Source organism: Strongylocentrotus purpuratus, unplaced genomic scaffold (genome assembly GCF_000002235.5).
Source record: "Strongylocentrotus purpuratus isolate Spur 01 unplaced genomic scaffold, Spur_5.0 spur5_scaffold_4, whole genome shotgun sequence".
Lineage (NCBI taxonomy): Eukaryota > Metazoa > Echinodermata > Echinoidea > Camarodonta > Strongylocentrotidae > Strongylocentrotus > Strongylocentrotus purpuratus.
This window is the reverse complement of record NW_022145610.1, coordinates 9,065,837-9,093,768: the sequence shown is the minus strand read 5'-3', so window position 1 is coordinate 9,093,768 and position 27,932 is coordinate 9,065,837. Positions and strand designations below refer to the sequence as shown.

General features: G+C 37.1%; 1 protein-coding gene across 2 annotated transcripts in view; it reads right to left on the bottom strand.

Moving 5' to 3' along the window:
- Window positions 1-27,932, bottom strand: part of LOC594521 (EVI5-like protein) — an 86,709-nt gene that overhangs the window by 42,905 nt on the left and 15,872 nt on the right. For both annotated transcript variants that reach the window (XM_030998011.1, XM_793957.5), the window contains exons 3-11: window positions 25,757-26,045; window positions 22,817-23,041; window positions 21,084-21,158; window positions 19,919-20,044; window positions 18,874-19,017; window positions 17,327-17,416; window positions 16,053-16,150; window positions 15,063-15,123; window positions 14,013-14,237 (exon numbers count right to left, since the gene is read on the bottom strand). In XM_030998011.1, the coding sequence (XP_030853871.1) occupies window positions 14,013-14,237; window positions 15,063-15,123; window positions 16,053-16,150; window positions 17,327-17,416; window positions 18,874-19,017; window positions 19,919-20,044; window positions 21,084-21,158; window positions 22,817-23,041; window positions 25,757-26,045 (1,333 nt within the window). The remainder of the gene's footprint in view (window positions 1-14,012; window positions 14,238-15,062; window positions 15,124-16,052; window positions 16,151-17,326; window positions 17,417-18,873; window positions 19,018-19,918; window positions 20,045-21,083; window positions 21,159-22,816; window positions 23,042-25,756; window positions 26,046-27,932) is intronic.

The following is a 27,932-nucleotide window of genomic DNA, read 5'->3' as shown; positions in this document are numbered from 1 at the left end:
TTAGAGTTGAAAGGGTGAGGAAACTCCAACCAATCAACCAACCAATTTCATTCACAACAAAAATGTATGTTTTCTCAATGTACAACTTTCCATTCCAAGATTACATGTAGTGCAAAAACACTGTTGCTCTAAATTGACATATTTACAACAATTGCAAATTCATGGTAATTGCAAAATGCAATAACTTTTGGCTTTTATATATAATTCTACAGGGTCGACAAGGGACAGTCATGCACAATCTAACAAAGTATTTTCTAATTTCTCATACCGTACTTCACTGTTTTGGTACCGGTATTACATTTTTTAATTCCCATTCTTTGTACATACATTGTACAGTACATGAAGTTTCCCCTTACGTTCGGTGAATCAAATATAGCTACAACATGGCTCTTCAAATGGTGTATGAGAAAAAGCAAATGATTGATCAATGGAAGAAAGTCAACCTGACATGATTTTGTTCTTGAAATCGCTAGACCACAAAATCATAAATGAATATGATTATTTTTTTTAGTTTATCAGTGCCAAATTTACATATGAGGGGTAAATATATGTAAATCCCTCAAATACCTTGCTCAGAAACACCTGCATCTTTTTTTTAGATCAGTATTGGTTTATCTCTTTACCAGGCACCATCCAATATAAATTCACGTGTCAAGAATGATGTTATGGGCAAGACATGGGAAAGAATGATGGGGGTGTATGTAAGAGTACCGGTATGAAAATGTTTGAATTGAGCTTTTGTAGTACTGTATATATTCTAAACCCCATAAAATGGTATCAAACAAACCAATAATGGTGCTCCGAGCTAAAGAGAAATTGGTCACTTCGTTTTTTTTTTCTTCCCATATATGCTTCATATTTAATTCAATAATCTCTTAAAATTGCTTTATGTTTGTTTTTCTTGGTGTTCTTTCTGTCCCAAATACATGTTCGATGGATTTTGAATCGTGGCCTCCACGATATCAAAGAGTAACTACAAGTAAGTCGTGCCCCTTAAAGATTTGACCGCGGAGACCAGGAAAGTGCAAGAATGATTTGGGAATGGATGGAGACTCTGGATTGGAAATGTCAGTGTTCCTAAGAACAGACTTGATTGCCAATTTGCTTCGCTCTGCAGATCATCAGCATCAAGGTCGGAGAGGGAGAGAGAAGTACGAATCGAATCGGGGACATCTACGAAAATCACAGGCATGATCGGTTACACAAATCATGCATATATATTTTCTCTTTCCGGCCGGTGATACATTGATTTGAGGTTTATTAAAGGAGTTTACAATGCCTAGTTTACGTATCCCTTTCAAGACAGCCATTCCACATTTTGCCTTCTACACATTAAAAATTACAAATATGGGGAAGGGAAAAAAAAAGGAATACAAAATGAAATAAGATAAATTTGATAATGCTTCCAGTATAAGAATAAGCTTTAAAAAATTGGGAGGTTTTTCATCTTTTCAATATATTTCAAACTGTATATATCGCACAATTTGTTTGTCTTTCAAAACAACATTACATAGCATGATTTTCCGAAAATTTATTTAGGCTTTTATAGTAAATTGCTTTGGATCTATGAGTTTCAGCACTGAGATAAATTGCCACTGAATTTGTATTATTCTTCCCAAGCACTTTGATTATTCGTATAGCAAACCTCTTCAAACATAATAATTGTTTTCTGTTTCGAATATCATATTTCAATCTTGTACTCAGAGTCTATTATATATCCAACTAGTGAAGGACTAGAAGGACTGAATAGTTCAATGGCATCTATTAATGCCAGAAGGACATTAACTAACATCCTTCATATCAGAATAAAAGCCCTTCTTGCTCCAAACAGGCAATATCCTATCTAACACTGGACATGGGACACTGCTGCATTCACTGAATGTTAATCAATGGAGGACTAAATGTAGATCTCTAATTAGTTCAGTGGGATATATTAGTGCCAGAAGGACATTAACTCACATCATCTATATCAGAGTTAACGCCCTTTTGGCCCCAACAGGCAATATCCTTGCGACACTGGACATGGACACTGCTACATTAATTGAATGTGAACTAGTGGAGGCCACACACACACGCAGCACAATGATCATACAATCGGAGGTAATTAATGAAAGGGCACAGGGAGTAAGCTAGGAGGGCATCCCACTGATGACTAATGATTGTCAACACCGTTTCATTTTGACAGCCCTATTCAGACAAGGGTGAAATTGATTTATACAAACTGCCAAATGATTTTCGCAAATCTACATGAACACTATAGATATGAATTTTGCTCGTCTGAACTGAGAACAGTTTTACTTTACAAGGTCTCCTTTTACGATGAAATATAATTCAAAATATTCAGACTAAAAGAAATAATTACTGATATCTTCATGGTATTTTTTTGTTTTCATACACCAATACAATGAATTTTTGCAAGTCTGAATAGTTTTGCTGTACAAGGCTCATTTTATTTCATCACATGACATTCAGATGAAAAGATAAATGAATGCTATACAATTTTCCTATACATCAACATGTATATTATGACTTTTGAAAGCCTAACAGTTTTGCCATGTAAGATTTTGTTATACGGTAAATACATTTTAACAAACAATGTTCACAATAAAAAACGACATTGCATAACAAAACGTTTCATGTATTGCTATGTGTGTTAAAGGAACATTTTTGGTCTGAATGGGGCTAGTCACGAGGATGGACTTTGATGGGAGGTTTCAGTTTTGATGCATGATGCAGTGTGTAGGTGGATGGAGAACAGTAAGGCATTGAGGTGAGAAGACTCACAGGGGAAAAGACAAAGGGGGTATGTTACACCCCTGGGGGACACCAAGCTCAAATCTCAGATCATGTTTGATTCCATCTACATTTTGAAGACATGAGTGGATATTTGGGGGGATGTACAGGCACTACTATTGTTTTTCCAAACTACTAGGAATCATAAGGGATTCATTATTCATGTACATATACCAAATGCATGCATCAGGAAGATGAAGATTTTTACATGTAATTTCACTTTATAGGATCAACTTTAAATGGGGCAATGGCCTCCGACATTTGTTTTCTGCGAGCAATATAATAACATGTGTATTCCAAAACGCGATTTCCAATTAACTGATATGATAACAACTAGACAATACAGGATCGTTACTATCATATAAACCTATATGATTGGATAAATATCAAGACTGTTCAAGAAAATGATTAGACATGTTTTGGATTGCCCATTTTAAAATGTCAATTATGTTTAAGAAAAGAATTTGTTTTAATCACAATCGAAAAGAACAAAATGAAATACATGAATGAACGATGGTATGAGTTTAAATGACTGATCGATGTCAAACATACTTTAAAATAGATCACTAGAAACAAGTAAATAACATTTTGTTGAAACAGTACAGCAGTCATGAGTTCTGCTCAATTAGAGACGATGTCTATGGTATTTCAATGAACACAACATTTAAACTTCAGTTAGTATAAAATATATTTACTGAATATTTTCCCCAGTTACAAAATATTGCACAATTTTGGCATGAATAAAATTGAATATGCACCCAGGCATTTCATTCAGACATTCATTCATTCATTCAATGCTACACGAAAGCCGTCACGTAAAAACCACAGGTCGTGAAAACTGAAATGGAAAAGAAGTCTGGAACGCTACCTGCTGAATAAGCTATACAGCCGATAAATGGCTTTAACACTCCCTTCCCCAGCCTTCTCGACAGACACTATACGGTCAGTGGCCCATTAAACCCTAATCACATTAATGAATGCCCAAATCAATCAAACTCAATCGGAAAAAAAAAGAATAATCAGAATTCTCACCGAGGAAACACAGATCTTACCCTCTACAAAATCACGACAATGGTAGCCATTCTGGATCCAAAATGTATTCAGGTTTGTATGCTCTTCTGAAAATTTGCACTGATGAATTAAAAGGATGAAGGATATTTTTGGGGTATGCTGGCAAAGCAAAAAGTCAATAAAGCGTCTGGTGAGGCATTGCCGCGGAGAGGCTGAGTACGTCTGTGTGAGGCGCATCCGCAATTCATCAGTGCGGAGTGTCTCTCCCCCTTGCATATGATTAGTCTTCGCACTAACCACCCAGCCGCCGGCCGGTGTTGAGCGAGCATGATCGTTAGGAGTGCGCTACGACTACCACTAAAAAGCAACAGCACGGAAACAGAAAAGGGGGAGAGAGAGAGAGAGAGGTAGACAGAGAGAGAGAGAGAGAGAGAGAGAAAGAGAGAGAGAGAGAGTGTGTGTGGGAGGTAGTGTGTGTTTAGTGTATTGTGTGTCTCTACCAGGTTGGAGCATCAGAAAGCACACAGCTATCCTACATGGAAGCGCCCTGACAGAGAGAGAACGTGAGAGAGACTGTAGTCTGTAATTACAGACGTAATGATTGGTGGTGATGAGGAGGAGGAAGAGGAGGAAGATTTATTTTACCCGACTGCTATTAAAGACAGTGACTACATGTAGACCCACGTGCAATAAGCAACCAGAGGGAATATGGCTATAAAGGCTCACATGGCTTTAAACTTTCAAGGCTCATAGGAGTGGGTTTTCATGAGAAATTCGGGTGTTTACCCAATAACAGGTGTTGTCAGTCACCAAGAGTGGACTTCAATTTTACAACAGACATCTCTTGTCATTCTGGTGAAATACACTGTGCCCTAGCCTACCGCATATGCAATTCTCATCTTAATATCAAATTTCCCTCCCTCGAGATATGAAGGCAATTTGGATTATTTTCTAGTGGGACCACGGGTTCGCTGCTTCAGAAACCTTTGCACACCCAGACACACATTAATGGGTAATTCAATCAAATAAGGTATCAGCGAATTGTGATGCAATAAACATGGACACTGATTACTATGTAGCTTGAAGTCCTAACGAAATGACTTGGTAATAAGGATTCAATGCACTACCAAGGGACACTACAACTCATCAACATGAGTTTTGAACATAACTGGGCCATCATGCATCTATCAAAACATTGTCTTCTACTTTCAACATTGTAACATCCTACTAAGATGCAGCATAAGGTCCTCGTGAGGAACTACAATGTCTAAAACCAATACAATTAATTCGACCAACCAATACCTGCCAGTCTTTGTCGAAAAAATAAAAATAATTTTTCCATCTCCCAACAAAGGTCTGATTCTGCAGACTTAAAACGATCTCCGCCTGAAAGAGAAACCTTACAATAACATACAGTAGCAAGACAGACTGGGTCTGCTGTCGCTTTTCACGCTCCGCAGAGCATGTCATATTTACCGTCATCCGGTGAAATATGATGAAAAAAAATTGAAATTAACAAATACAATTTGCAAACATTCTCGCCCCCTGAATTCTTCCAAGCAACCAACGTGTTGTCCAAATCTCTTGCACTTTTTTCTTTTTTTCCTCTGAGCAGCCCACGCAAATAACCTAAAAGTCTACAAGTCTACGGAGGCTTTGGTAAAAGGGATAATATTTGTGGCTATCAAGAAAGCCCATGAACAGAGTAGACATATTCTCCAAAAAGATATCCCAAGCATTATTAAGTTAACTAATTATTCATACCCTTTTTAAATACCAAGTTTTGCAATTGTTTATAAGTATGTTTTAAGTAATGAAAGAGATTCATCAGGATGGTTGTACCGGTAATGATGATATTAAAGTTCTTTTATCACATCCACAAGGAAAATTAACCTGTAACCGTATATAAGAAAGGCCCAAATTCTATCTTTCACTCTTGAGTTATGAAAAACACAAACTACAAATTTACAAGGAGAATGAATAATTAAAGAGAAGATTGAATTCTGGGAAGAGGTGAAAAATAATTTGTGAGCATTACTCATTCTTATTATGCAAGTGTGGAAGAACATCAGATAAGACATGTTCCCTGAAAAGCATGGCTCTTCAATTGCCTTCATATTCTAAATATGCATGTAACATCGTAAAAATCGGGGGGGGGGGGGGGGGGGCCGGCTTTTTACGCTACGTGTTCGTGTAGTCCCATATACATCTTTCTGTGTACAGTGTTTGTAAGTTTACCAAGACTTGGCCAAATTTCTTATTATTTTGATAATTCCAGAACCTTGCAATACACACAAATTCTTATATGCTAGATGATCAACCTTTTCTGGTTGGTTCCACACCGTTTCTTTCACAATGCAATCGCATGACCAGAACTCAACTTCATCTTTAAGTTGTGGACTGTATAAATTATGTATCCTTCAAATTCACTATTCCACCCCCTAAAATAATAAGGGTTTTTTTTTTTTTTTGGCAAATACAATGTATTCAATTGATGAGCAGCCTGCAACTTTAAATAACCAGTTAAACGAAAATCAAAATTTGGTTGAAAAAACACAAGTAAAATTTCCAGATTACCAGTAATTAGTCCATGGAAATTTGAAATACATGAACTTGTACATGTACTTTTTTGTTTTGAATATCAAAAATAGGCTAAATATCTTGGTTCCTGAAACCTTTAATACACTGGCTATCACCTACAGCCAGCAAGCCAGCTGTAATGCAATTATATTCTGCGTTTTTGGCTTTGAATGATTTCCTTTCTTCTTCCACGGGGCACAAGAATATTTCCTCCAATATGTCTAAAAAAGAATACTCTGGTAAGTAAAAAACAACAAGATGTAGAGAAAAGGCTGCAACTTTAATGAAAATTTCTTTCCTAAGGCAACATGATGGGCTAAAAAAACACAAGCTCACGCTGAATGATACTCGTAATAATAAAGTGCGGCTCTCTCTAGCGCTATTGGAAAGGAATATGAACCTTACAAAGCGAGAAGCAAAAATATTATTTTACTCTTGCTCGACTGGGTAGATTCAAGCTTTGCCCATACAGGTTAGATGTGCCTGATTTTCATATCAAACTTTGATTTTTGTTCCAGTAAAAATATACAGGAAGGAATTTTTTTGAAGTTCCACTCATGTGTAAACATCAATCAAATAGAGTTTTAAGGATTTGGTACAAGTAGGCTACATGATGGAACAGAGAGAAAGATACCAAGTCAATTACTTTTATCACTCTCTCTCTTTTCTTTTCTTTTTATTGTTTGTTTGTTTTTGTTTTCTATTTTGTTAGCCTTTGATTTTTCCCCAAAAAAAATTATATAATAAAGCACAGGTTATCATTTCCGCAGTAAAAAATGAATTCCCTACGGTGAAAATGCGCCATTGTTCTTGACTTTTAAATAACATATTGATAATACACACATATGGTGATAAAAATAAAGTAGTTTTATGCTTTATCTGTATCATTCATAGTTTTGCAGAGCCAGAAGTTGATTGAAAGCATTTCTTTTCACTATTTCTATAAACAAATACGAAAATATTTAACCTCTACAAGCTTTGGTTCTGAAGGTAAGGTGATTAAGTCAACATTATAGAGGCCAACGGGTATTTATGCATGTTTTTCCAATTTGAATGCGTACAGGAACATGGCACCCTTACCAAAAACATGATACGGTTCCATGAATCGATAAATAATCTTTTTGTTGTGGTAGGAAAGGTATGTGTCCCACTCTGTTGCATTGTTTAGTGTTCTCCATTCATTACACAGATTATTATTTCATTACAGAAATGGAGAACTATGGTAGATCATGATGACTACTAAAGGTGACCGTCTTTTGGTTCAGATTCAGAAAATTTTCATGCCCACCCCCCCCCCCCCCCCCCCTCCCCCCCCCAAAAAAAAAAAACTGAATAAAAACTGACATTAAATTTTACAACTCACAAGAGTTTCTTGTCATAAAAATCACTCAAATTTACACATCATGAACATTTATGTTTTATTAATACATCTATTTGTACACACTACATACATGTACACTTAGGCGTAGCCAGAGGAGAGCCTGAGGCATGACCCCCCCTCCCCCCCTCCCCCCCCCCCCCCTCCCCAAATTATCTGCTTTAAAAAAGTGCATGTGATTGCAATCTCTTCTTCAATACCTAATCTTGTTTCTTTCTCTGGAACAATGCCTTCCCAACTGAGCATTTATTAATTGATTCCCTGCCCCATTAACATCACAATACAGTGCTTCAATACCCAATTACTTTCTCTCGCTCTCGCTAATTAATCTGTTTATTGGAGCATGACCAATATCAGTCAGAAATACAACATGCTTTGTCTAGACTTGTCTCATCTATTTGTGCAGCAGGTACGGAAGACACAAAAGGCTCCAAAATAAAATAAATGAAATAAAACAAAAGAAAATTGGTAGTCCGAATCGAAATGTAAAATGACATCAGATGAAATGAGCATAATTGGTTTTAATGCAAATAACCACTAGGTTACACATCTGTCTGCTTGGACTTGGAGCCAGAAGAATAATTTACTCATGATTTGTAAATGTCGTAAATGAGTATCAAGCAAAGGCTTGGCCATGGCAAATTTGAATCTTACTTCTATGATTTTATTTTTCCAGTAACACATGAAGGAAAAATGGGAATGATGATTCAATTGAAACAACCTCATTAACATCTGCATCTTCCAGGTACCCATGTAACACCTAGGTGAAGAGTGGCAGATGTAGATTGATGTCTTGCCAAAGGACAATTAACGCTGCGGCGGGACGCAAACCATGTGATCCACAGACCACTCAAAAACAACAAAGAGCATTTGTTTTAATCCAAGAGGTGGTGGTCCGGCCTGCATCGCAAATACTTTCTAGATTCACTAGTATATTAAGGTAAGCATGTTCATATGACAGACAAAATAATAAAAATATCCTTTCTTATTTTCAAATAGTGTAATTGGAAAACTTAAATGTTGTAATTTAAGCTCCCTGGATTCTAAACCTCATGCTTTCACACACATTCATGACACACACTTTTCAAACACACGAAATGCATTTTGTACTAGCACATCCACAGAATTAACAACATTTTAAATGTTCGTACATTCCACACAACATCACTATTATCACAATGTACTCCTTGTATATTTCAAGAGTCACATAAATAAAAATAAACATATACCAACAAAAAATATAATAATAATCACAATAAAAATAATAATCACAATAACCAAATAAATGCAAAAAATATAAATAAAAAATAAAAATACTGGAGAAAAAAAGAGGTAAATCACAAACTTGGATGCCACGGAAATGAGGGAATGTATGTTACAAACACATTATCAAAACAGGGAAACTACAGGTATTTCTATAATAAACCGGAATCTACAATAAAATAAAAACATTTAAAAAGACATTAAAATCTCTACACATATATTAACCACATAAAAACACTTGGGTAATGTTTTTTCTAGCTGATAATGTTCTTTTATGGATGCAAGGTGATTTCTTTTTTGGTTCTTTTTCAAAATGTCAAACAAGGATGGGCACATTTTGATACAAAATACTTACATGATATCATATATGTGGGGTTTGTAAACGAAAAATCTATTGTTGGAGGAAGACAAATTGTGCGATGATTAAAATGTAGTAAAGATATGCATGTAACACAATGTGTTCATAATACACAGGATTACTACATGTATGAACTATTACTATTACTATGTTTCGTGAAACAAGATCGTTATGAAATATAACTCTATTAATTTCGTCGGTTGAGAATGAACAGGGCCTGAAGTCTAACGTTTTCTTTTTTTTAAGTCACTTCTCATTTTCAACTGATTACTTTACGGTACTTCACTCTTTTGCTTAAAAATACATTTTTCACACCTTAAAATTACTTCTACTACTCTTATTCCCGCTCCCTGATACCTCATCTATTGTCGTTATAATGGAGAGACTTTACTACATGTAGGACTGTATGAATATAGCAACATGGACTTTTTCATTGAAATTTAAGTCTCTTCAGCTCAAATTCAAACAAGTGATAGACAGCTATCACTTGATATTTTCAACAAATTTAATATACTTGTATCTGAACAAAATGGAATGAATACATCATTTATTACATTTGTCCATTTATTTCAAATTTGAATAAGAAACAGTCAAGATATGGGCAAAATCCAATAACGTAAGTTTTTTGCCTTTACTTTTTAAAGAAAAACACAAACAAATAAATCTTTTAGTTACCGTTATTTTCCAAAAATGAAACAACATATTTTCTTTTGTTCGCCTTTGTGTTCTGCCTTTCAAGCTATAAAAAGTTAAATCAGAGGTTTAAAGGTAAAGACCAGTATTGGAAACGCCCCAATTTCAAAAAATGAAATGGAAGCTCTCATTACCAAGCATGTGAAAGAATATGTTTTGACTAATACATGATGATAAAAAATTTGCTGGGAAACCGCCTACTAATTCATATATTTGGTAAATTTGTTTCTCTCATGGTCTGTGAGAGATATAGGGTAGTTCCATATACATCTTTCTGTGTATAGTGCTTGTAACTTTACGAAGAATGGGCCAAATTTCTTATCATTTTGATGATTCCAGAACCTTGCAGATGCTAGATGCTAGATGATCAACCTTTTCTGTTCGATTCCACAACGTTTCTTTCACAATGCAATCGCATGACCATAACTGGTCTTTACCTTTAAGACCATGGTTTAGATTTCAACTCCCTTGTGAATTGTGACCTTTAGGATTTACAACTGTAAACAGCTTTTCAATAAACCTGTACAAAAAATCATAATTGCTTATTTGTTCAATTCTATGCAAATAAATTGCACAACACATAGAGAGAGAGGTCAATAGATCACAATTCGATGACGATGACGTTCCGAATGAACTATTTCCATTATTTCCAGGATATTTTTCCCTTCACAAATGACTTGTTACATTCAATGAATAGAGACCAGAGGGTATGAAAACTTGTTTACGTTTGCTAGAAAATGCTCAGAAAGTAATTGCTGTTCAGCGTAATATTTGACCGTATTGAAATTTAAATACCTCTCACCTTTTTTCACCCTTACCCCGCCCCCCCCCCCCCCCAAAAAAAAAAAAAAAAAAAAAAATGGGAGAAAAACTAGAGGTTCACCAGAAGTTCAGGATAAAATTTAAAAAAAAAAAAATTAAAGGAAAATAATCTATCATTTTGTTTGAGAGGAAAAAGTGATTTCTCATTCAATATACATTGTAGGCCTATTAATTGTAGTCTACATACAAATAAGTCCATCATTGTAGCCTAAAAACTTTGAATCAATACAGGAATCACAATCAATGCTTCATTATCAGTCAAAAACTCATTTCTACTATCCTTTCATTTTTATTGTAAAGTGTATCAGAGAAAAGAGAAAAGCATTTGAAAATGGGATTTATATGTATTCATCTACTCTCTGCTTCCGGCACTTATACCACATACAGAGCCAGTAGTCCAGAGCACTCACTTTTATGTGGGGAACAATGTCACATTTTGTTTTTTACAGCATTTTAAAGCACACTGGACAAGTTCAATTTCTATATATATTTTCCTGCTGATGCCTCGCAAGAAAAGCAACACGTTGAGTTGTGCCAAAGTTGAATTGTGCCAAAACTGAATAAAAAGGCAAACTTTGAAACATAACAAAACATGTACGGTATCGACTTCCAATTTTTTCATAATAAAAATGTTCTTACATCACTAGACAACGAAAATACAAAACAAGACATAACACATACACAACAATGAATACAGGACAAAAGATGAAAAGGGAAATCTTTTGTGAAAATGAGGAAAGTTTCTTTTGAAATCTATCCTATGCATTTCTGTCAGCATTAGTATAGGCAAGACACATTGCATTAAAGTCAGACACAGATTTAGGAAATTGTTAGGCCTGTACAATCATAACAAACATCAAACTGAACGTCTCTTCTTACGAGCAGTGTGAACGAGATTGTTATTGCACTGTATAATTGATTGGAAAATGTTAGTGTTTAAAAAAAGAAGAGTGCCAAACTTTATGAGCATTAGAGCAGTATAGAGCCAACTGCAGTGGAGGGGGCAGTGGAGGGGGCGGGGGAGGGGGTGCTTTGTTCACATCAAAACACTGCAAGAAGTCGGATGGCTATTGGAATTTAAGGACGGCAAGAAGGATCAGATATGTTGAGATGTATTTTTGGTACTTCAAGAATAACTTTACTGCTTCCCTTTTTCAATTCTTTTACAAGCAGCATAATATAATGTCACTGAACTGACTTAACATACAGTAGCACAATCTACATATTGAAGCTATTCTATGACATTGCCATCTTTTTAATTGAGTTCCTCCTCAATAATTTCTTTTTTTAAACGTAACCATAAATAACCCCTTCCAAAATATGTACTCTACTGCAAGTAAAAATGCAACTTGTGCTAGAAATAATTGCTGCCATGTCAGATGAAGCTTAGCCAAGCTTCAGCTCTTTCACTAGTAAGAAACCCTAATGGAATCAGAATATCGGTCACATGATGAGAGTGGTCATGTGATTTCAAGCAGAGCTTAAGCTCTGGGATTTTAACACCTAAATCTCTCTCTATACACTAGAGATAATAATACATGTATATCATAAATATAAGGCATTCGGATACATACTATATGTACATGTACATATATATATAATTATACATTATCATTGCATATTGATTTGTTTTACATTTTTAACATCATCATATTATTTAAAGTCTCATATACTACTGCTTGCTATTTGTTTAAAAATTAGGGTGCACAAACTGTTTAATAGTTATCTATGACATCATGCACAGACAATTTGGGTTAAAAAGTTAGTCAAGAAATAAATATGGTTGAATAAAAACATATATATAAATCAAAGGTTAAAAACAAGTCAACAGTCTGACGAAATGCCATCATATCTTTAGCTGTCATTAACTTGGGTTAGTTCTATCATGCATAATCATTGTTGGTGAGTCAAGTTAGTTTAAAAATTAAAGAAAATATGCAGTTTGTATGACTTTCATTATAAAAAGGGAAAAAACTTAAACAGTGTATTGAAATATGAACTGCTAATATAGGCACCCTAAAAAAAGTAGCGGAGTGGTTACTACAGAGAGTTAGCCTTGATGAGGGGGGCCACTCTAAAAGGTTTGATTAGAAGAAGGTGTGTTCAAACATACCCTGCTTATAAAGACCAACTACATGTGAAGCGAGCAGTGAAACTGGCCACTCCAGACAGTTGCCCTTTATAGACAGGTGACCACTGTAAACAGGTGATCTTTAAAGCTAGATGGCTATTATGGTAGGGTTGAGTAGACGAATGTGTACAAATACAACCTGTTCATAAAGACCAGCTAAGATAAGGCAAGGTCTCTATAGAGATGTGACAAATACACACATGCTACCTGTATAGAGAGGTAGCCGCTGTAACCACAGGTTTGCGATCGATTGCAAGTTTCAAACGACCATTTTGATTGGTCAATGGTCAGCCCTTTGAACAATATGTGCATGCAAGGATGATCTTGATTGGCCATTGCCATCTTGCAACCGATTGCTAGCCTTTGAGTTACAGGGCCCAGTGTGGCCTGTATAGAGAGGTGGCCACTATGGATGCGTGGCCTTTATAGACAAGTACCCACTGCACACACTTGACCATAAGGCCTAAAAAAAAAAGGATTTTGTATTGCCAAAACATGGGTCGGTCGGTCAGAAATCTTTTTTTTTTTATAACTTTTTTTCTTTCTTCTCCCTCTTTGGGCTGATATTTCTCAGTTTTGAATGCTTTAAAGCCACACTGTAGTACTTGTAGCTACTTGCTCCCTCTATATAGAAAACTTCCCCAATCGGTGCTTGTTGGTTCCCCAATGATCCTCTTTTTCTTATGTTAATTGAGAGCTGAGTTAATGAGATAGCCACCTGTAAGTGACCTCACTGTGTGGTCTAATCCCTTCTGGCTGAACAAGGACAGCCAGATTTTGATATTTTTTTCTTTAAAAAAACAGTAATTTTTTTTTTTTACAAAGCAGACCGTAGATTTCAAGATTTTTGGGTCGGTCGCAAAGGGCAATACAACATCTTTTTTTAAAGGCCTAACGGAGAGGGGGCACCTTTACACATCTTCCCTTCATGGAGAGGTGGCCTCGACGACCAATTCAATGACAGACAAACAAACTTGTCCTACCTTCTCTCTGAGGTCGTTGATGACGGTCTGCGCTCCTTCAAGCTCCTTGGCAACAGCATTGCGGTCGTTGCGGGTCTGCTCCAGCTCCCTGCGGACAGCGTAGACCTCCTCAGCCTCCTGGGCCCAGGAAAGCTGGCCTTGGATCAGCTTGTCGGCCAGCTGCTCGTTCTCCTTCTCCAGGTTCTGGATCCTCTGGTGGAGAAGCCTATTCTCTGTGCGGAGCCTCTGTAAGATTTTCCAAAACAAAAATATGGTGAATGTTTATATTTGACTTGCTTTGCAGAATGCATCATTACTGTTCAAAGTAGTAGTAGCAGCTAATGACCGCCTTCACTTTTACTTTACAGCTGTTCTTCATTCAGCTTGCTGGCCTGCAGCAGTTGTCCAAGTCTTGATTTCAATTTGCCTCCACTTAAGGTTCTGTTTGACCGTATCCTTGTAGCGAAAGCCATGGTTCTTCGCCAGCGGGTAGTTGCGAGAATAGTAGTTGCTTTGGTAACCTGATGACATGGCCTGCAAATTACCACTCGGTTATACCATAGCCCCTCATTCAATCTTGCTACTCTCATTCCACCTTTCTGATTCTGGATGTTGTCTATCCATCCCCCAGGACGTCTACCAACTCAACATTTACTGATTTAGTTAACATAATATAGCTCGTTCTCATATAGCGCTTCTCAGGACCGGAGGCCCTCACAAAGCGCTTTACAGATAAGTATATTATTACCCCGGTCATTGGATTCAGGCTAACCCGCACACAATGTATGCACATTCTCCCCTCCCTGGGGAGCATTCCAGCCAGGCGTCATTTTTACATGCACACACTTGCTAATCTAACCACATTAGCTTTTGCATCCTACCGGGTACCCATTTAACACCTGGGTGGAGAGTGGCAAATGTAGATCAATGTCTTGCCGAAGGACATTAGTGCTGCGGCGGGACTTGAACCACGGACCTTGTGATCCACAGTCCGGCGACTTATCCACTCGTCCACAACACCTCTACATACGTACATGTATTCCTCTACTATCTTCTGTACCCAGAACTTACCCTCATTTCAATCTGCTCCTCTGTCTCTTTTTCCTTGAATGCAAAGTAGTCCTTTTCAAGCCTGTAACAACATTTAAAAAATAAAGGGTATTAAAAAAATTAAATCGAAACAGAACGTGCAACAATTAATTTGCAATCTGTACAGTAGTTATTTACATTGCTGCATGGTAGAGTTACATGTATAAGAAGTTGGAGGAAAGGTCTTGTTTCAGCAATTTTTAAAACAAAGTGGCATCTTTGATGTAAACAAAAAACAATATATGAGTTTAAAAACAAATGAGTATGGCAAGTCTGTTGTGCTTCGTCATGCCAATGTTGTCTTTTGCTGTGAGAACGAAAAGGTTCTAGCTCTATTTCTAATTAAAAAAAAATTGGAACACACACTCTTTAGAATATTAGAAAAAATAGAACCTTATTCATTAGAGGAATGCAAGATATAATTTCTGTTTAATTCTAAGTGGAATTTAAGACTTCTTTATGTGATGCAGTAAAATGCCGCATGAACGATGACTGCTCACAACAATGGCCCTGCGTGCAACAACGGTCCTGCGTGTATTCACTTTAATAGCTCTGTGATAAGATACAGAAATGTGATGTGTATTACACTCTTCGTCATCCTTCGAAAGAAAATCCTGTGGTTTTGCCGCATCGTATCTGAACAGGCCTTCGTGTCACAGACATAGGATGCCCTGGAAGTGTTTCACAAAGACTAAGATCGACTGTAAGTTGGACTTAACTATGGCAGACTGTTTATGACACTGTTTGCACTCACCATTACGATCTTTAGATAATTTTTTCCTTCGATAAAGAATTATCAACAAATGTTAATTCTGTAGATTTGTGATCATGATGATTTGTACGTCCCTAGAGAGATTAATGTCAGTAAATGGTGAGAGCAAACAGCGGCATGAACAACCTGCCATAGTTAAGTCCAACTTAAAGTTGATCTTAGTCTTTGTGAAACACTCCCTCATTATACAATCATCTCACCTTTTCATCTTCTTGGCGTTGTACTTGATGAGGTAGGAAGACTGGAGGAGATGCTCGGGTTCATCCTCATGGATCTTAGGAGCAAGTTTCTGGATAAACTGAAAGTGGATTATAAAGAATGACAAAAGGGCTTCATAGCATTTGGGGTATTCGTGGCGTTGAACAAGGCACTTTATCTACACTGCTTCTCTCAACACAGGAGTGATAGAGTAACCCCTTAGGATGCAGTAACCCTTAGTATGCAAATGTCATTTTTATACAAATCATAATTATTAGATCAATTTATATAGCGCAGCTACTATATAAATATATTCTACTTTGCTGAAATGAAAGAAAATCTCCTAACAGTGCTACTTTTCTGACACACAATAAAAACACTATTCAAAAGCTCCTGAAAACAAGTGCGTCTTCAAAACTGTGACGACAGCAACAGATGGGGCTTTTCTTATGTCTAGTGGTAGGTTATTCCAAAGCTTTGGAGTGGGGCAACTGAAAGGGCAATCTCCAAGAGCTACTTTTGTTTTTGTGTCAAGTAGCTTTAGAAGCGGTTCGTCCTGTGTACTTCGTAAATTATGTGAATATGGGTGTTATTCAAAAGATAATAATTCGGACAAATAATTTAGGGCTTCACTGTTCAATGCTTAATAAACGAGCAAAAGTATCTTATATGCAATTCTATGCCTTATAGGCATCTAATGTAACCAAATTAAAAAAGTTTTGTCCTACAATGTTTTCTCATCCATGTCATGCATTTTTTATTGTCGGTGACTTTCAGCATGATCTGTGAATTTGTAATACTTTGGACGATTCAGAAACCTCTCAAACACATTTCCTATTTTATAATCTATACAATTCTACACTTTAAATAACCTCTCGAAAGTTTCTTTCACCCTAATATTTAATGACCCATATTCAATGTTGTGTTATCGTGTTTAAATGCAGCCAAAACAATATGTTACCTCTTCAAACTATTTTTGTAATCTACAACATTTACTTTGATTATATAAACTGAATCAGTATTTAGGAACTCAACTTCTCCTTTACTATTTCCATTTCAAGCCTAATTTGTTATAAATACATTTTCCTGTTCTAACGTAATAACCCTTCCAACTTTTATGAGGAAATATCTGTTTATGTTTATGTTTTACGTCGTTTGTAATTAATTAAGTTCATGCACTTTTTATTGTAAAGTCATTCGTAATTCAGCTCTCGAGATGTGATGATGATAATTAAATGCATACCATTATTATTATTAAACTTCTGATGAAGCTTACCCTTAACATTTCCTCCATGTCCAGTCTCAGAAGATCTTCACAGTTGAGTTGAAGCATGGCTGCTCCTATCTTAAATATAGCTTCCATACCCTATGAGAATAAAAAAAAAAGAGATTTCATTATCAATAAGGAGATACGTTAAACTAGTCACAGCTAAGAGGAAATGTGAAAACAGTGTGAAGAGAAGAGAAATAGATGGATGGAGAGAGAGAGAGTGTGAAATAGATAGACAGACAGGAAGGGAGAGACAGACAGAAACAGAGAGACAGAGACACACATACAAACAGATAGGGACAAAAATAGGCGAAGAAATAGGCAGTGACATACTTGTACTGTAAAAAACGGACAGAGAGAAAGAGCAAGAGAGAGAAAGAGAGAGAAAGAGAGAGAAAGAGAGAGAAAGAGAGAGCAAGAGAGAGAGAGAGAGAGAAAGAGAGAGAGAAAGAGAGAGAGAGAGAGAGACAGACAGACAGATAAAGAGCAAGCGAGGATCTTTACAGAATGGTAACCTTAACTTCAATTTACAAGGATTTTTCCTGAAATTTGATCAAGAATTCATCAAGGTTCATGGACAGAATATAAAAATATCTAGCACATTTATCTTTAGTTTTGGAACAATATGAGACCCAGTTTCATCTTAACACCTTTTCGCTACCAGAACTATTACCTATGAATTTCACTTCTCGTTGTGTGTAATGTATGTACTTGTATCAACTGGGGGGTGTTTCACAAAGATCCTAATTAGAACTTAACACTAAGTTGGACTTAAAAATTATGGACAGCCATTGGAGCCTTAAAATGAAATATATCCAAAAGCAGAAATTCAAGTGTTTTAGACTTTTTTATAAATTCCACGCCAAGAACATGAAATCTCCCATGATAATAGGAAATATGAATGATTTGAATCAACATTTTATGCCTTCTACAAAGAAATTTACAAAATATTTTCAAGGATGCTAATGGTTTCCCATAATATTTAAGTCCAACTTAGAGATAAGTTCGACTTAGAATCTTTGTGAAACACCTCCCAGGTCTACTCAAATGCACAAATATGTGCATTCTACTTTCACCTGTGTTTAGACTATTATTTGTATCACAATTAAAGCATGAGTTCTGGTAATGATAGAAAATAATTCTTACAGAATCCAACAAAACTTACTCTGAATGTTCAAGATTACAAATAAATGACACGTGCCAAATGATTTTGTTAGTAAATGTATAGGGACTGAGTAATGAGCATAAAATATAAGGAGACCAAGGTAAGTAGGCCCGACACCCTAGGCTTAACACAGGTCACTATGTGCAAATGAGAGTGGTGGTTTTTATCGAAGATGATTTCCAGCAATTTTTGTGAGTTTGTTTGTTCAAACAATCAATCTACTGCAGGATAAACTATCCAGAACAAATTACAGCCATGTTCTCTTGACATACGATTTCAGAGTTCAAGATTAGCTTTAACTTGTATTCACAAGCTATAAAAAACAAAATGATATCAACATGGTACCCTAGACATAGAGCTTTACCAGTCTGGGTAACACAAGACTTACTTCTGAGATGAAGAGATCCATGATTCTCATGGAGAGCGAGATTGGCAAGCAGACGGCAAAAAGTGTAAGAAACCATGACGACGCGTACATTGATGTGTGGAAGCCCTGCGCCGTAAAGTGTTTAAATAGGTCTGGTAAGAGGTCCTGTAGATGAAACAAAAGTCAACTTTGGAATTTAATTGAATTGCATTTATTTTCTACTGCAACATAAAAATATCAAATTATATTTTAGCGACACAACATATACGAAATATAACAAATCTTTTAACGTGTACACAACATAGTATTAATAGAAATGTTGACATTAAAACAAAATGTAACTGATAACACATTACTGAGAATTATTCATTAAGAAATCTGTAGAAGAAGGGCTATCACTGTAAGCACTTGCTTGATAGTGTGATAGCGGTGGGGAGGGGGTGGATGATTAAAGAAGTATAACATAAACTAGTGATGATGATGATGTTGATGATAATATGATTACAGTGGCTTCTCGCACACCTCCTGTATCTAGCTGTTTCTAGCATTAGACTTTTACTGTCACAGTTTTGATCAAGGTAGTGTCTTTCTACTATTCTCATTGATAGAAACAAATGGCTTCTCCAATAAGGTCAAAGTAGGAAGCAGGCATAGTGTCGTCGTCATCCTACGAGCCATGACTGACCCTTTGTGACCCTATTGATGATGACGTTCCGACTACTTATATCCTGGGCACTCTCAGATAAGACGTTAAATGGAGCCCCCCATGTAGAGGACATTAAGAAACCACTACACTATTTGTAAAAGAGTAGGGGGAAACACCGGTGTAGAGGTCCACCTTCACACCCCCAATCACTTATACCGGAAGAAGAGACCAGAGGGTTACAGTGATTCAGTTTGCTTTTCGCCTCCCAGGCACAGGTGATGCCAAATACAGTGAAACCTGTCTATAAAGACAACCCAAGAGAGACAAGAAAAAAAGGTCTTTATAGGCAGGTGGTCTTTATGTACAGGTGTTTGCTAAAGCAGGTTTGACTGTACATAATAATAAAAGACGTATACCAACCTGAATCATGCATTCAAACTGGAACATGCAGAGACCAAGGTGGGCCATGTTAGGCTTGAAGAGTTCTCTCATTCCGTACTCCTGCATTATCTTGACGAGAACACAGAAGGCCTCTTCCTCTGGCATCTAGGTAAGCAAAGAAGAAAACAGTTAAATGAAATATAAATCTTATTCATAATAATAATAATAATAATAATAATAATAATAATAATAAAAATAATAATGATAATAATATTATTAGTATTATTATTATCTTATTCAGTTCACTGTACATGGCAATTGAAAGTTGAATACCCTAATCAATCATCAAGAATGTATACCAAGCAAACCAAATGAACAGTTCATGCAGGCGTCAACTTGAAGCCTGGACCCAGCCTCCTCAAGTCATCACCTTTCTTCGCCTGAGCCAATTATTCATAAGGTCAGAATTTCACCACCACTTCACTTGCTTTACAAAAAGCATAGGCGAAGTATCACTCTATCGGCAAAGGTGTTAGTCCAGGCTTCACCCTTTGAATTATTTCCATAGGTGAAGCTTGTATGTGTGTGTAGCATGGAGTGTAGGCATGGTGTAGTGTTTAAAGCCCCACTGTTCTACTTGTACCTACTTGCTCCCTCTATATAGAAAACTACCCCAATCGGTGCCTGTTGGTCCCCCATGATCCTCTTTTTCTTATAGTTGAGAGCTGAGTTAATGAGATAGCCACCTGTCAGTGACTTTGCTGTGTGGTCTAATCCCTTCAAGCCCAGTAGTATTGACGGTCTTTAATACGAAAGTACTGCAGAGGTGTCATTCTCAAAAGCAACGACTCACAAAAATGTCTTTTAGCCTGTCATTCGCGAAACAAAATCTGTACGTAAAAATATCAGCTTATTGTTATACAGCAGTTGTTTGAAACGCCACAACTTTGACATATTTTTGATGTGACCGATGTAGTATCACCAGAAAACACAAATTACTTGTCAAAGCTTCACACCTTTCATCAACTTTATAGGTAAAGCTTCACCCAATTATTAAAAAAAGGATATTAGGGCTTCACTACAACAACAAATGTATTGAAAGGAAGCCTCGGCCTCGAGTCAACGTCGATATTTGCATTAAGTGACAGCCATGGAAAGGAGATTCTTTGACAGGCTAAAGAATGAACACTTTAAATCAACTTACTTGCATGAGAAGAAGACCAACGATGAAGGCACTTCCTTGGCAGTAACCAACCTCTCTGTCATGTAATGAGTAAGCCTGGATCAAGATCAAAGAAAAGGGTCAGCTAGAAAGAAATATAATTCTGATATATTAGTCTATAAAGACCACCCAAGGGAGACAGGAAAAGTGGTCATCGTAGACAGGTGGTCTTTCTATACAGGTGGTCGTTAAAACAGGTTTGACGGTATAGAAGTTTCCTTTAAATGGTAGCTCAGACCCTTCTAGAGTGCCTTGAATATGGTAAGTGTCTGCGAACTATTTGAATTCCATGACAGGAAATTCCCAAACCCCATGTCAGGACTCCTGTGTATCATCAAGCATGATTTTATGATATCAACACTCTGGGTTGCTCCTTGTGACAACTATTCTCCCAGACAACCTCCCAGGACTATATCACTTGTATCTAACCACCCCCCCCCTCCTCTTCCAAGAATAACTAACCAAGACAACTATCTCCCAAGACAATAGTCCCCCAGATAACTAATCCCCAAATACAATCTCCCCAGCAGAGACCAAACTCTGAGGAAATATTTAACACTTCCTTTCTAGATAACTAGCACCTAGGACAACTAACTTCTTCAAAAAATTACCATGATATGAGCGAAGCTTGCTATTACACCATGTACCTTTTCTAGAGTGATTAGGTGGCCCAGATAAAGAAGGGCCCACCTCATGCTCACCTACTAATCACTTTTGAAAGAATATGTGGTGTAACCACAAACAAAGCTATCTTCACCATGGAAGCCTTTGAAGATTACAAAAATTACCATGGGCCAACTACCCAACACCAACACAATTTCCCATACGAAAATCAACCCATAGATAATGGTGTCAGGGACATATAGGTTAATTTATTCTAGTGGCATACGTGAAGTTGTTCTAGGGAACAGATGTCTTGGGGCAGTCATGCACGGGGTAACTGTCCTTGATGGTACGAGCTGTACTCCAGAGCCCTGTCTTACAAAGAGTTGATATCAATCGCAACTTATTTGCAACTATGTACATATTAGAGAGAGGAGACTGCAAACTTGTGATTGATGGGAGGACTTGCGCTTGATTTAGATCAATCGCAACCCTTTGTATTTAAAGGAAACCAAAACCTTCAAACTAAGTTACTTTTATTGTAAAGTTTAAAAGATTTGAATAAAATCAGTGAAAATTTGAACAAAATCGGGCAAGGAATAAGGAAGTAAGAGCTTTTTGAAATGACTAGTCACTAGAGGGAGGTATTCAATTTGATGACATCATCTGTGAACAATTCTCCATGCCTTTTGTACATAAAATTTCACAATTTTTTTGTTTTCTTCGTATTTATTTGTGTTCTTGATCCGACTTCATGACATGTGAAGTAGAATATCATTTTGCATGCTATATCTTGCTTTCGGGGGAGTACATTATCTCAATCACAAGAAAGAAGGAAAAACATGAAATTTGATGTACAAAAGGCATGAAGAGTTGTCCACAGATGATGTCATCAAATTGAATACCGCCCTCTAGTGACTAGTCATTTCAAAAAGCTCTTACTTCCTTATTCCTTGCCCGATTTTGTTCAAATTGTCACTGATATTTTTCAAATATCTTAAACTTTACAATAAAAGTAACTTAGTATGAAGGTTTTGGTTTCATTTAAGACTGGGCCCTGGAAGGTAATAAGTCTAGATAGTGGTCACTCAGACACCATCAAGCGGTATTACCTTCATGACATTGAAGAGGGTCTCCTGGCCGAGCCCGTCCTTCTCCTTGAAGAACTCATGCTCGGGGTAGGTCCTGGCGATGTCCCGACGGATCACCCGCTCGTAGGATGACTGCATCTTGAGGTAGAGGGCGTATTGTTCTTTGAGAGGCGAGTTGTAGGCGCCACACAGCAGCTGCCAGACGATCCCCCGGAAATGGCGGGGGATGCCGAGTCTCACCAGCTCCTGCAATAAGGGGGAGGGGGAGGAAGAGGAGATGGGGGAAGGGGAACAGTGTAAATAATAAGAATTATGGACTATGATAACGTTAAAAAGTTACAGAGTTATGCAATAAAAAACGTATCCGGACATTTTTCTGGGGGGTAATTGTCCTAGGGGTTAGTTGTTCGGGGGTAGTTGTCGTGGGGGTAGTTGTTCTAGGGGGTAGTTGACTGGGGGTGGTTATCCGGGGGGTGGATGTCCAGGGGGTAGGTGTCTTAGAACCGCTAACGTCCGCATGGCTTTATGTGTTACCAACTTACTTAATAAAATGAAGCAGGTATACAGAGCATCTGTCTTTATTACTATTATCATCATAATCCATATTAGGAAGGCAGGATCTCTTATACCATCATGAAGATTAGCAATTGGTCCAGAGAACTTGTGAAGTCAGTGTAAGGAAGCTAAACTTGTTGTGTACGACTTCACATCTAGAATAAAGTAAGTCCCCGTCTGTGATATAAATGTCTCTTTTATCTCTTCTACACTATTGTAACATACAGAGTATTGGAAAATTATCAGCCATCAAACCGTCTGTTAACACATTGCGTACCGTTAAACAAAGCTTCTTCTTTTTCTTTCTTTAACTTGTCCAATTGTCAATAGTTAAAGCATTTACATGTACCATATAATTATTATCATAATTTTTCTTTTACATGTATGACTGTTTATATTTAACATAGTCCACTCATATGTTGTTTTCTTGGCTTTCTGCCATGACACTTAGGGGAGGCTGGGTCATTTTCAAAGTTAAATGCATGTACAACTGTAGTTCCTTGGAAATTGTACTTTTGACTGTCTCATCAATATAATCTTCTTAATCTGGCCTTAATCCCACGCATTATAATAATTTTCTGTTGTTTTACTATATTTCCAGCACAAGGTATACTGTACATGTATGACCACACAAAAGGTTGGCTACCTTTTATGCCTGTGAGTTGTTGGGTATAAACTAATAAACAAAGTGTTTTTTTCCCCTATGTGACATACATGTACATATTGCAGGCTTGTTTCTTTGCTCTATTAGTTTGTCTGTACGTTTGTTATAATCATATATGTACTGTATGTATGTATTGTTAATTTTGCGGTCAACGTACTATAAGGCTACTCTAAACGCTGTTATTTTTGTGTGATTAATTGTTCGCGCTGAGCGACCCCAAAACATATCCGTTAGTTCTAAAATTTATATTGCATGCTATTCAGCCTGTTCAAAACATGAATAAGAAGTCATACTTTAATATATTTTCCCTAGTTCTAAAATTTGTGCTTGCCGATCTTAGCGCAAAATCAGTGAAAATTAATGTACCGCAAATATTTCTACTTTTACAGTATTTGCTCTCTTTTTTTGACCCCTCATTCTCATAATTTGTTTTTGTTTTAAGTGTTCTGTATTGACTTATATTGGTCTTGCTCTGTTGTGTATTTTTTTATGTACAATTTTTTTTTTATTGAGAATGAAATAAAGACTGAACTGAAATAAACTGAACTGAACATATTGGTGATGGCAATAATCATCAACATTCCTAATCCTATGTGATAATTTCTCTCACCTTTCAAGAGGAGATCATCAAATTGGCAATGTTCCAAAACAAATTTGCTCATTGAACAATGAAAACTGTGCATGAGTTGGGTCAGTCAACATAGGTACATGTATGTCCTTCTGTTCATGTACGTACATACATGTACCCTGTATTACTAGCACATTTGCAAATACAAATAAATAGTCAATATCACTATTACAAGGTCGGGCCTTTTATCTTTTGTATATAAACAACACAAATCCTTCCTAACCTCAATATTGATACTGGATAAATACCACTACCAACCAGCATAATATCTTTGATTTTGTAAACAGCATTGTAATCTGGGATTAAAGGGTCTTAATCCCATGCTTAATCTGTTTTACAATGTAGGTTGTTTTTTTACTCAACATATCTGTATATTCCTTCTGGATTGAGTTATCATAGTACTCTTCAGAGATTTCAATTTTTCAAGTTAAAGCCCCTCTAAAGTGTTGGGAGCCCCGAATTTGGATTTTCTGTAGTACGCAGAAAACCTGAATTTTGTATTCTTTCATTACACATTTGTTGTGAAAATCCTTCCAGAAATGTGTCTTAATTGAAATCCTCTTTCACATTATGAGACAATTAAAGTAGGTGTTCCCCACCCCTTCCTACTACCATAACCATAATCATCGTCTCGTATCCTTCTCAAACTCCTCATCTAGCATTGTTTGATATATAGAGGGCGCAAGTAGCTTTTAGTAATGCAGTGGAGCTTTAACCCTTACCTTTATTTGTTTGCTCTTCTTCTTTGTGTATTCATCCCAGTCGTTCACGATCTTTCCCCAGACCAGCCACTGGTCTTGCATACTAATACTCTCTTCATCTTCCGGCCGTTCATCAACACTCCCCACCCCTCCTCCTGCCCCGCCTCCTCCTCCTAACCCCTTCTCCCTCCTCCTCCTCCTTTAACCCTTACCTTTATTTGTTTGCTCTTCTTCTTTGTGTATTCGTCCCAGTCGTTCACAATCTTTACCCAGACCAGCCACTGGTCTTGCATGCTAATACTCTCTTCATCTTCCGGCCCTCCATCAGCACACCCCGCCTCTCCTCCTGCCCCGCCCCTCCTCCTGCCCCGCCCCTCCTCCTACCCTCTCTCTCCTCCTCCTTTAATTCTTACCTTTATTTGTTTACTCTTCTTCTTTGTGTATTCATCCCAGTCGTTCACGATCTTTCCCCAGACCAGCCACTGGTCTTGCATGCTAATACTCTCTTCATCTTCCGGCCCTAGGTCGGCGCTCCCTGCCCCTCCTCCTGCCCCTCCTCCACCTCCTCCACTCCCGCTGCTGTTGTTAAGCGCCTGGCTGCTAAGGTTACTGGTGGAAGAGCTGGTGGACTGCTGGCTGGCATTGGAACCTCGTCGGGATGACCTGACTGACTTGAGGGACTTGGAGTCTGCCTCTAATCGCCTGTAGAAGGGATAACAAAGGAAGCATGCACATGAATATTTAAGGTTATTGTGAGCCTGTATTTTGGCTTTTGGAAGCTACAGTGCATCTGCATCTATGGGATAATAATAAAATGGCAGGGCCCTCAGGAAGAACAATATTAATACTAATGAAACTACTCTCCCCCTCTCTCTCTCTCTCTCTCTCTCTCTCTCTTCCTCTCCCCTAGTGGGATAGTGGGATACTTTGCAAACTATCCCAAGACATCTTGGGATGACATTCCTGACCAAATATCCTTCTAATTGCTACTTCGGTCCGATGAAGACGCAAATTAGCTGGATAGTTGGCAATCTTGAGATAGTGAAGACAAGCCTATAGACTCCTTATGTAGCCTACACAAAAATGTGCCTTTTATCATCCCTGGTGGGGGAGGGGGGGGGGGGGGGGGGGTGGGTGACAAAATTAAAAGCAGTATTGTGTAATCTGTTTTCTTCCATATCTACATGTTTGCACATCTACATTACATGGTACAGTCACCATTATCAACATTTGCAAACTTAAAAAGAATTCTGTCAATATTCAATAACTTTGCATTCTACTTTTACAGTGTATTTACTTTTGTTTATTGTTTTTGTGCTGAAGGTTGTAATAATACTGTAAAATATTATTATTATTATTATTATTTTTATTATTAATAACACAATGCAGTATAAATATCAACCTATTCTTCTCACCAGTAATAAATGCAAATTCAAAGAAAAATTTCACCTTTCACGGATGATTGCAACAACAACAAAAACACATGTGAACACCCATAACAAATAAAGTCCTTTTAACTGCATGTTGATCAGGATCTTTACAATAGTTTCGTAGGATACAAAGTCATATTTTCTAGTCATGCATATCATAATTGGCACATTACATGCTGTACATGTTCTCTCTTTCATGAGCCATGTTGAATTGTCCATTGTATTTTTTTATGATAACATCATGATTAAATTATAAGATTAAATGTATTCATTCGTGTATTATAATGGCCCAACGGTTCTCACACCACGACATGCTGTTTTGAGACTTTGGTAGAACATTTACAATGTATGTAAATGGGTGTGGGATTTAATTTCAATTTCCGAACTACTATTTTCTTTTTAAAGCCTGAATAACCCCAATTTACATTGTATAAAAACAATGACTTGAGTCAATATGCTAGCAAAAAGAAGGATAAAGGCATATAAACTCAAAGGAATATTTGGGGAAAAATAATATCCATGATGTACTATGTGTCTGTCTAAAAAAAATTAATGATTTTTTGAAAATATTTCTTTAAAGGTCTTTTTCTTTCTCTCATATTGTTTAACCCCATATACAGAACAATGCTTATAAAATGTATAGTCTACAGGCTCGGACTTCAATTTGTCAATAAAAACAAATTCAAAGTGCCTAGAGCCTATATAGCCTGGCCTAATTTTGTCAATTTGCAGTACGGACCAGCTACATGTACATGTACATGTACAGGAGCCTAATGGGATAGTCTTAAAGCACATATAAATTCAGACCTTGAATGTGTGTAGGAGGTTCTACACTTCCACATAGAGTACATGTACATACGATACAAGTAGTACTGGTTTTTATTTTCATTTGCCCAAGTGCAAATCAGCAATACATGTATTTAACTTGGCTCCTCAGGCTCAGCTCAGACTGAGTTGCGAGCAAATGTGTAATGAAAGTGGAAGGCAATGTACATGTATGAGCTTCTTGCAAACGTTGTGTACCTGGTAAACACGACAGAGCTGTACCTGCATAAAAACCAAGCTTCTGATTTGGTTACCTGAACCCGACATGGCCATGCTAATCAGTGACCGTATTGGGGAGGAAAACTGACTGACAGATCATTTACAGAAAATCAGA